The 11174-nt window shown below is 41.8% G+C and overlaps 1 protein-coding gene across 1 annotated transcript in view; it reads right to left on the reverse strand.

The window, feature by feature from the left end:
- Positions 1 to 8857, reverse strand: part of LOC139371235 (6-phosphofructo-2-kinase/fructose-2,6-bisphosphatase 4-like) — a 40674-nt gene extending 31817 nt beyond the window's left edge. Inside the window, exon 1 of the mRNA XM_071111454.1 lies at positions 8726 to 8857. Coding sequence (XP_070967555.1) covers positions 8726 to 8777 — 52 coding nt within the window. The 5' untranslated portion in view covers positions 8778 to 8857. The remainder of the gene's footprint in view (positions 1 to 8725) is intronic.
- Positions 8858 to 11174: the final 2317 nt, after the last annotated feature.

Below are 11174 nucleotides of genomic sequence, written 5' to 3' on the forward strand. Positions count from 1 at the left end.
TTGGTGTTGTTGGTCACCATAGCTTTCTGACTGACATGCCAGGGAATAGCAGTTTCTGTCTGAGAAATGTCCCATTGGAGTCACATTAAAAATGAAGGCAATAGGGTGCTCTGCTGCTGTTGTGGGCTGTGGTGTCTGGAATGATTTTTTGGGGGATGGAGTGGGGTGGGGACCACAGATGGCCTTTCGTTCCTCTCTTCTGAGGGTCCCAGCATGGCTCCACTGGCGCTGGTGCTCTGGGGCTGGGATGTAAAGATCCTGGGGAGGTCGGGTCAGACCTGATTACTGACCTCATGTACTGAGTCTGTGTGAGTTCCGGAGGTTCAATACGTGGTACTGCCGATGAGGGGATGTGAGGGTGTGATAGTGAGGGTTGTGGTAGGCTCCAGTTGCTATCTTAGAGTGTGGATGGTGGTGTCTCTGTGTTGTAGCAATTATATGCCTGCTGACAACTCCCTTTGTAGCTACTCCCCGTTGCCAGCTTCTCTCTCAGCCCCTCCTTATCCTGCCTCAGAACTGTCACCTCACCACACAGCTCATTCACCTCTACATCCAGTAGGGAGATACTCCCAAAGCCTGGAACATGTTGTCGCTCTCCATGTCTGCAAGGATGGCTTGGTTAGATATGAGAGTGTGGGACTTTAGGAATTAACTGATTTCCCATCAGTCTTCTGATTAAAGTGTAGCAGTTAGTGTCATTCTCTTTCAAGGTGTCTGTTAGCTCTTGCAATGATGTAAACTATTGTATTTATAGAGGATTAGTACAATTTCTAGGCCATTGAATCGTTACAGTGCCATTGTTGTAGGCATTAATGGTGAAGAGTCGATTATCAGGCTCCTGTTCATGAAATACCAAGATTTGTGGACCATTAGTGATTTATCTTTTTCCGACATGGCCAAAGTACCTACATGTGGCAGAATACCAAGCAGCAGTATGCTGTGTTGCAGGCTTTGGTTTTCCGATGTATATATTTTGAGGTTGGGTGTTAGCACGGTAGAGCATGGGGCGCACCAATTGGTGTCACCTCATTAGTCAGTATGTGTTTCACCTGTGCTGGCCCAGATTATATTTAAGAGTGGTTGGCCGAGTACTCCAGTTGTTTTGAGAGATGTGGAGAGTTAACACCTTTAGTTGGCGTGGCTGATTTTAATTTCTAGACAATCAATCCTTTATCTGATCTTCCCTGGTTTTGTTTTGCTCCACTTTTTGGTTTGCTTCCTCACTTTAAGTTTGGTATGGGGTTTTATTTTGTTTGCCTTTTAGGTCCCAGTTGTTGCTAGACAACTTTCAATGGACACCCCCATGAGTGTCTTTCAGAACTCCTCCTAAAACCCCACTTGTTTTGGTTGTTGTCAGTGACTTTTAGTTTCCGTTTGAGTAACCATTAATTGTTTTCTTGCTGGGGAACATGACATCTGTAAAGAAGAGCACGTCAGAGATTGTATTGTCTCCAATTAGAGTATAATCAGTAAACGGTGTCTCTGGATTTTTCCCTCTTAACTTTTGTTTGATGCTGTTTACAATGTTCAGAGTTCTGTTCAGCTGTTAGATTAAATGGAATGGGCCAAGTTCCTGCTACGATTGCCATTTGTTATTTTTAGAATTTGAGCATTGATGCAAGCAACTTTGAAATAATGAATTTTTTTTATAATAAGAAATATTAGGATACCATGAAAAGTTAGGATACCATGAGTATATAACTATAGTTTATTTAACTTAACTAGGCATGTCAGTAAAGAACAAATTCTTTTTTACAATGACAGCCTACCAAAAGGCCTCCTGTGGGGACGGGGGCTGATTGTTAGGTAAACCAATAGATGCCAAGTCTTTCATGTATCCTCCAAAGATGGAGCGGGACAGTTCATGGCTTGATCATTAACACTGTTCACACCAACTACAATGTCCAGAATAATCCTACTTTATGTGCTTGTTTAGATTTGGTTTCCTTTTCAATGCCTTGTACGGTCTTTCCTTTAGAAATCTTTCAGAAACCCTCCAAATCAATTTCTTTTTCTGTTGGTTTTATCCTCTATTTTTCCTCTTTCTCGTTGTCCTCATGTCCTAGTCCCTCAATCCTGCTCTTGTTGCTTCTTGCCAGATCAAGTAGACTAGCAAGCTTGCATAGCCAGGTTGATCGATCTCAATCAATCTTCTCAAATGAAAAATATCTCCAGATGTGGAGAAAGCACTCCATTGAAACAACCATACTGTTCCCAAAAAACTAAATGATTGAATCCTTTTAAGAATGAGGAGGAGCCTAACTGCTGCTGCACAGATGGGGTTGAGGTGATTGAGGTAATATGTACATATAGGTAGGGGGGAAAGTGACTAGTCAATCAGGATAGATAAGAGTAGCTGCAGTGAGAGTATGTGTGTATTGGAGTGGAGTGTAGTGTGTGTGTGTGGGTAGAGCCAGTGCAAGACGGTCAGTGCAACAACCAAAAAAAGGGGGTCAATGCAAATAGTCTGGGTAGCCATATGATTAACTGTTCAGTGGTCTTATGGCTTGAGGGTAGAAGCTATTCAGATAGACTGTAGGCTGCTACAGACAGGGAAATAATGATACAGGTATAACTCACAAGATATACATCTTAACACTAAATATATAGATGTTACAGTGTAAAACCATAGCGTAAAACAAATATGGGAGCTATACTTTAAAAGTTGTTTTGTACAAAACTGTTCAAACCACAATGGTGAGATAATTAGCTGATGGGTATATACCAAAGTAATATTGTAATGCTTGCATGACCTCAGGATACCAACAGGTTCAGTGTTTGTGAATAACTTCTATCTCAATCCCAAACAAAAGGGTGCACCTCTCCAATACAGGTAGTGTTTGTCCATAAGATGGCAGCATTGGGCTAGCTAAGCTTAAGATTTTGAAGCATTGATAGTACATTATACTGGATGGTGGATCAGAAGACCTGATAACACACAATAGCCCATGGATGCACAATGTTCAGAAGTGGGCACACCTCATAGTGATTATAATTGGTACCCAAAGGTCATAACGGTAATGAATATGAATATGAAAATAACCTCTCACTCAATGTCAACAAAACAAAGGAGCTGATCGTGGACTTCAGGAAACAGCAGACACAGATCCACCCACACAGACAGTGTGGTCCACCCAGGTCCACCCACACAGACAGTGTGGTGAAAAAGGTGCAACAGCACCTCTTCAACCTCAGGAGGCTGAAGAAATTTGGCGTGGCACCTAAAACCCTCACAAACATTTATAGATGCACAAACGAAAGCAACCTGTCGGGCTGTATCACCACCTGGTACGGAAACTGCACAGCCAGCAACCGCAGGGCTCTCCAGGTGGTGGTGCGGTCTGCCCAACACATAATCAGGGGGAAACTACCTGCCCTCCTGGACACCTACAGCACCCGATGTCACAGGAAGGCCTAAAAGATCATCAAGGGCAACAACCACCCAGGCCACTGCTTGTTCACCCTGCTATCATCCAGAAGGTGAGGTTAGTACAGGTGCATCAAAGCTGGGACCAAGAGACTGAAAAACAGCCATCAGACAATTAAATAGCCATCACTAGAACATTAGAGGCAGCTGCCCTATACATAGACTTGAAATCACTGGCCACTTTAATAATTGGAACACTGGTCACTTTAATAATGTTTACATATTGTGCATTACTCATCTCATATAAACTCAGCAAAAAAAAAAACATCCCTTTTTCAGGACCCTGTCTTTCAAAGATGATTCGTAAAAATCGAAATAACTTCACAGATCTTCATTGTAAAGGGTTTAAACACTGTTTCCCATGCTTGTTCAATGAACCATAAACAATTAATGAACATGCACCTGTGGAAAGGTCGTTAAGACACTAACAGCCTACAGACGGTAGGCAATTAAGGTCACAGTTATGAAAACGTAGCACACTAAAGAGGACTTTCTACTGACTCTGAAAAACACCAAAAGAAAGATGTCCAGGGTCCCTGCTCATCTACGTGAACGTGCCTTAGGCATGCTGCAAGGAGGCATGAGGACTGCCGATGTCGCCAGGGCAATAAATTGCAATGTACTGTGAGACGCCTAAGATAGCGCTACATGGAGACAAGGCCTCTAGAAGTGCAAGTGATATAAAACACAAAATATTCATTAATATGCTGTAATGTTTGCAAACACTTTACCTAGAAGGTAACCTGCTTGCACCAATCCTTTGTAATTACAGTAAAATACTGTGGAAATACAAACCCCTCCCATCAACCAATTTCATTCATCCATTCATTCAATAATTCTGATTAAGGTAGCATTTACTTTTTTACAAAATAATAGTCCATTTTACTGTACTTGCTTTGATACCATATTTAAATTACAATAAGTGTACTGTAATATGAAATATAGAATTTTACTTGCCACAGAGCTGCCTGTAAGATACTGTCAAATTCACGGTAAACTCTTTACAATGTGCCCCTGACAGAGATTTGCCCTTTTATAATTATTGTTTGTGCATTCTGTAGTGTAGATTCTCTAACCAGTCCAATACTACCACTCCACATTCTTTGGAGCTAACAAACCTGATTTGTCAGCGTCAATCTGGTTATGACAAGGTTTGACTTCAAACAGTAAGCTTTAGTCATTACACTTTAAAGGGGTTGCCCAGAATTGTAAGTTATAGGCAGCTATCGGCATGTAAGTTACTGTATTTCATACTGAAGTACACCTACTGTAATATTAATACAGTATCAAAGCAAGTACTGTGTAATGACAGTTTGACACACAGTACAATACTGTAAAAAAAAGTAAATGCTACTGTAATGAATAAATTAAATTAAATTAATTTAGGTGAGATGGGGTTATTAATTCACAGTATTTACATGGGATTGGTGCAAGCAGGTTGGCTGCTATAGTCAGGAGTTCCTTGCGAGCACCACATCTATTTCTATGGGCACAAGCACTGTTCGCCCTCTTGTTGGCGAAGATAACATTTTGCAGGTTTAAAGCTAATTTCCTGCAATTCTACACATTTTGTCATGGGGTACAGAGAACATATTGGGAAAGAGGATACCTAGTCAGTTGTACAACTGAATGCATTCAACTGAAATGTTAATCGACATCCACGACTTCGACACCGGGGTTTTGCAGTTTTAAATCAAATTTTCTTGCAATTCTATACATTTTATCCATGTCTAATGTGCATTCATGTGATATTTGAGTGACTCCAACATTAAAACATCACAACAAAATCTATGGGCTAAAAAAACCTAGCTAAAAAACATTAGCTAACATGGGCTAGTTGATCTGGATATTTCTGACAAGTTATACATAGCTCTCTAAGGTACGCAATTGTAACAGTACAGCTTCCGTCCCTCTCCTCGCCCCTACCTGGGCTTGAACCAGGGACCCTCTCCACACATTAACAACAGCCACCCTCGAAGCATCGTTACCCATACAAAATCCACGGCCCTTGCAGAGCAAGGGGAACAACTACTTCAAGGTCTCAGAGCGAGTGACGTCACCCAATTGAAACGCTATTAGCACGCACCACCGCTAACTAGCAAGCCATTTCACATTGGTTACACAATGAATGACATGACAAGAGGAAAACTGATAATGCACTTCCCAATTTCGAAATCTACTATTACAACTTTCAAGAGTAAGTTGTTTGGGAACCACTGTGCTAAGTAATTACAGAATATCAATGAATATTTGGTGTTATATCACTTGTACTTAATAGAGGCCTTAACAAAGGCTTCCAAACATACAGCAACTACAGGGCAAAACAGGTAATGGCAAAATGCTCAACCAATAAAGGTTTACGACTTGCTACCACTCTAAGCTGACTCCTATACATTTTCAACTAAATAAAGGTTAAATAAAGGTTAAATAAAAATTGATATCCATATATCAGTTAAAATGTTACAGCATTCTCACTAACTGGTACAACAAATATAGCCTCTTACAAAGCACACCTCTAAATAAGTTAATGAACCAGAAACAACAATATTTGTTTTTGAAGCAAAAGTTTTTTTAATCCATTTTTACCCCCTTTTTCTCCCCAATTTCGTGATCACGATCTTGTCTCATCGCTGCAACTACCCAACAGGCATGGGAGAGGCGAAGGTCAAGTCATGCGTCCACCGTAACATGACTCGCCAAGCCGCGCTTCTTAACACCCGCTCGCTTAACCCGGAATCCAAAGTGTCGGGGGAAACACCGTTCAACTGACGACCTGAGTCAGCCTGCAGGGGCCTGGCCCACCACAAGGAGTTGCTGGAGCGCAATGAGCCTAGTAAAGCCCCCCCACCCGGTCAAACCCTCCCCTAACCCGGATGATGCTGGGCCAATTGTGGGCTGCCCTATGGGACTCCCGGTCATGGCTGGTTGTGACAGCCTGGGATCAAACGCCAGGCTGTAATGATGCCACAACACTGTGATGCTGTGCCTTAGATCGCTGCGCCACTTCGGAGTCTGACACAAAAGGTTTTTGACGCTCCAAAAATATGGTATGTTACTGTAATCTGGGGTGTAATTACAGTACAATTCTTTCCCTGTATTTTCCCACAATTCACTACAATTTACAGTATGCTGTAGTAAAACGTGTCACACAGTATTTCACTGTTGATAATACACCATTTCCATTTATACATTTTGCCGTTACAGTGTATGTAAATTCCTTGGTTTCTCAACCTGCCAGATAGGTGTGCTTGCCAGGAAGCCTTTTAGCCTGTCATTTATAGTCAAAACATTGGGATAGCACACAGTGAATGCCCTATGAGCAACTAAGGCAGTGAAAACACAATTCATACATAGTTGCCAGTATTGTTTTTGGTGCAGCAGCTGCAACACCACAGTGAGGTGGTTTTCCAAGGATATAAATCAACTCATGACTGAACCTTCTACACTACATTGTATCATGAACAGAAAGTGGGTCTAGCATGGCCCCTCCCACAAAACCTGGCCTCAGAGCATTTCATATTATTCTGTACATAAATCCGAAACACTACATTTAGTATGATATGTTATATTTCATATGGTACATATTAAGTTGTGGTGTCCATCACCAATTTCATATGATATGTTACGAATTACAATTTGTATTATATGTTATGAATTTGCAAATGTCCAATATGTTACAATTTTGCAAAACCTACAATGTGTTAAGAATCTGCAAAAAAAATGACATTAACTAGCTTGCTATCTAGGTGGCTAACATTATCTAGCTTCCTAATGTTAGCTGGGTTACGGGTTAAGTTTAGGAGTTATGTTAAAAGGTTAAGGTTAGGGGTACGGTTAGCTAAAAGAGTTACGGTTAGTGTTAGGGGAAGGGTTAGCTAACATGCTACGTAGTTGCTAAGCAGTTGCAAAGTATCTAAAAAGTAGTAAGTAGTTGAATAGGTGCTAATTAGCAAAAATTCTAAAGTTGTCCGTGATGAGATTTGAACTCGCAACCATTGGGTTGCTAGATCTTCTCGTTATATGTCCAGCCATCCACCCAGACGTAACCATTTGTCTTATGTAACCATACCAAACGTAACATATCATACTCATTCAGGGTCCCGGATTTATGTTTACTAGAATAACGACCCTGGGTTTATAAGCTCGGATATCGACTCTGCCACTTGAGCATGCTTTTGGGACACAGTCGATAGCGCGCTGGACTTCGGGCTAGATGGTCGGTGGTTCGAGGCCTGCTCTATGCCTGTTTCATTACATTGGTGTCAGAAGTGGGATCAGACCATGCATCCATGACACTGCGTGTGCTTGGCCAGTGAGCGCGTTCCTATAAGACGTAGATTCGCAAGCTAGCGTGAGGACGAGCTCTTAGAAAGGAGGAATTAGTGTAACGACCCTGGGTTTATAAGCGCGGATATCGACTCTGCTGCGTGAGCATGCTTTTGGGGCACAGTCGATCGTGTGCTGGATTTCGTGCTAGAAGGTCGAGGGTTCGAGGCCTGCTCCCTGCCTGTTTCATTACACTATGTTACGTCTAGTGTATGAGACCAGGCTGTCCCACGTCGCAGCTGTCAGGGAGCTTTCGCCCTTAATAGCTCAATGGTTGTGCTAGAAGCAATAACACATAGAAACTCACTTAGCCTAGAAATGCCAAGGTTATCTGTAGCATGTTTACCATATAATATATCGTAACTGTTCCTAAAAAGTCAGTTTATTTGAGTTTAAATGAAAGATTCCAAAGGGGTCTGTGGTTAAAATATCAATTATTTTGCAGAGCCTAAATTCAGCAGACTGTCCTTCCAAATCGGCCCCAAGAAACTATTGCATGTCACACTACATTATTACCTTTGTCTGGCAAACACCAGTAATCCTGGTAGCGCCAGGTAGGCTATAGGAATGAATTGTCAAGCTTTGATCACATATTGCAAACTAAATGTACACTTCATCCTATGAAACTATACTGCCTATGCTGAATGAATGGACTTGTACGACTGAGTGGAATCAGCTTCAAATTAAATAGCTGCTCATGGGCAATAAATAACATATGTTTGTCAGTGTGGTAAAACAATCTGTCGTGAATGTCAATCTTCAAAACGTCTACACTGTAGGTCGTATCGTCGTCACTATAAGGTCATTTTTCAGCGTCAAAACAACACATTGCCTATGACATCTACACTTGTTTACGTCTTCCCGAAAAGCCCATACGTCGTTTTCGGTCGGCTATTCACAGCCCAGCTTTAGTCGAATGTATGCATGCATAGCACATAATCAACCTTATTATCTAAAGTCCAAATTCCTTACCCGTCAGATCCAGATTCTGCGTGCTTTTTGAACGACTGGAGCCTCTCATCATCCCTATTTAGTTCTGGTGTAGCCTACGCAACGTAGAGGTTGGCTGTGGTGTGTGTGCGTCTGATGTGAGAGGGGCAATCACACGGAAGAAACGTGCCGCAGCCAGTTGAGGTCTAGAGCTGTGCGATACTGTGATGCATGTCGTCTATGCATGCACACACCCACTTCTGCTGGATTGCTTCAGAGTGATTGGGATTCCTCTGTAAGAGGTTCCGGCTGAGTTACTATCCAGCTTCTCAAAATGAACATATTTGAACACATATGATATTTGTCTTATTGTTCACACTGTGTTTCAGCTTGGGCCAGGAAATCAAATTAAATCACAAGACAGTCAGGTAGGAGTTTAGGACAGGTGACTGATGCTGTGTAGCCTACTGAACAATGTGTAAAATGTCCTTAGCCTGCTGCGTTGAATGAGTTACAGGCTATATATAGACTGAGATGTAGGCCAAGGTCTTCCAGTGAGTCTAAGAACTCATTTATTTAAGTTTCCTCTGGGAGATTGTGTTTACCATAGATGGGATCTGGATGAACACATTTTCAGTGCAATACACCTGTAAGTTAAACTGCTGTAGCCTAATCTGAATTTTACGATGACATAGCCTATTGATTTAGTAGCGACACTAAATTAGCTATATGGGTTAAGTGGACACACACGCACACACACACCTAACATTGTGACCCAGCAGCCCAGCAGAGATAACAGTGCAGCACGTGACCCGCCTTTGTGGACTGAAGATCGAGAGAGAGATAATTGCAGGGTGCTGTATGTGAGCACAAGATCTAAGGGTAGATAAATGAGGGGGTCATCATAATGGTGAGAGGGAAAGAGACATATGGTAACAGGCTGATAGGAAGAGATAGAGCAAGTTAGAGAGAGTGATATAAGGGTCACTGTGCATGATAATGGGGCGGCAGGGTAGCCTAGTGGTAACCGGAAGGTTGCAAGTTCAAACCCCCGTGCTGACAAGGTACAAATCTGTTGTTCTGTCCCTGAACAGGCAGTTTACCCACTATTCCTAGGCTGTCATTGAAAATAAGAATTTCTTCTTAACTGACTTGCCTAGTTAAATAAAGGTAAAAAAAATAATAATAATGTCTTGACTCCTCACCACGTCTCCATAAGACCATAGCGATTAGCATCCCTTCGTACCACCTTTTCACCTTTCACTTCATCCCACATATCCCCCTCCCACACTCTAGCCTCTGGCAGCATTCTGTGTCCAGGGCTGGCTAAACAGGCTGTGTCCAGACCAGTCACTGCTGGAGGCACAATAAATACCACCCATACCCAGTGGCGACCCATCATTCAGGGCAGGTGGGGCAGAGTTACATTAGGAGTGCCCATCCAAGAAGGCTCAAGGTCATTGGCCACAGATACAATGACGTCAAATCACGTTATATCTACAGTAGATTTGATAAGACTGATCATGTCAACATCATACTTACAAATTCTTAGCAAGCAGTCATCCTCATGAATCGAGTTGACAATCTACTGGCAAATCCTTTTTAATCCTTGTCATGGGAAGAGAAATAATGAAGATAAATTATAGATAAAATGTATCAGTGCTCATTGGCCACTGGACATAAACATTACACAACAAGTTGAAATTCGCAAATTCAACAATGAGTGGTTTGGAAGGAATCAGTGGCTACCTGCAAGCATTGCAAAGCAATCACTAGCCTGCTATTCAGTGGAGTGGCTGTGTGGTCCCAAGTCTAAGATTAACGGTCTCTTTTCCTAGTTTTAAATTATAAACATTCAACATTGGCCATGCTGTTAATGAAGCAAAACAACTGTTAACTTGGAACTGCAAAATCTGACATTAGTGAGTTCCAGAAAACGGTGAACTCGGGAAAAACGAGCTACGACTGGGAAAATACGTTTTGAACTTTCCTCTAACTCGGAATTGTAAATTGAGAACTCGGACCTCTTTCTAGAGCTACGACCTGAAGATCACTGACGTCATTGTGCTTGAAAGCACCATAAATCCAGAGAATGCCAGACTTTGATGACAAAGTTGATGACAAAATTTGCCCATGAAGGACCGCAGCGCCACCTTCTTATTCAAGTGAGCACAGCTCAACAAGTTGAGTCCAACAATGTATTGTATCCTGCTGCGTAAATTATGTAATATTCCAGGGAGATACCTATACTTTAGCTAAGAAAATAATACTAAGTGTATGTTGTGTAATAAGCTGTTAGTAGCCAATGTGCCACACCCTATTAAACTGGTCTATTTTCACCTCTAAATTTTGCCTCCTGTTCTAACTTGGTGGTGCACATGTAGCCTATAACCTGTTTTTGAGAAATGTAATCATTGAATATTGTAAGATCTTTCATTGTCTGGTTTGTCACTGTTTGTCGCTGTTATAGTGCAATTCACGTATTGTTTAG

This window comes from Oncorhynchus clarkii, chromosome 17 (genome assembly GCF_045791955.1).
Source record: "Oncorhynchus clarkii lewisi isolate Uvic-CL-2024 chromosome 17, UVic_Ocla_1.0, whole genome shotgun sequence".
Taxonomy (NCBI): Eukaryota; Metazoa; Chordata; class Actinopteri; order Salmoniformes; family Salmonidae; genus Oncorhynchus; species Oncorhynchus clarkii.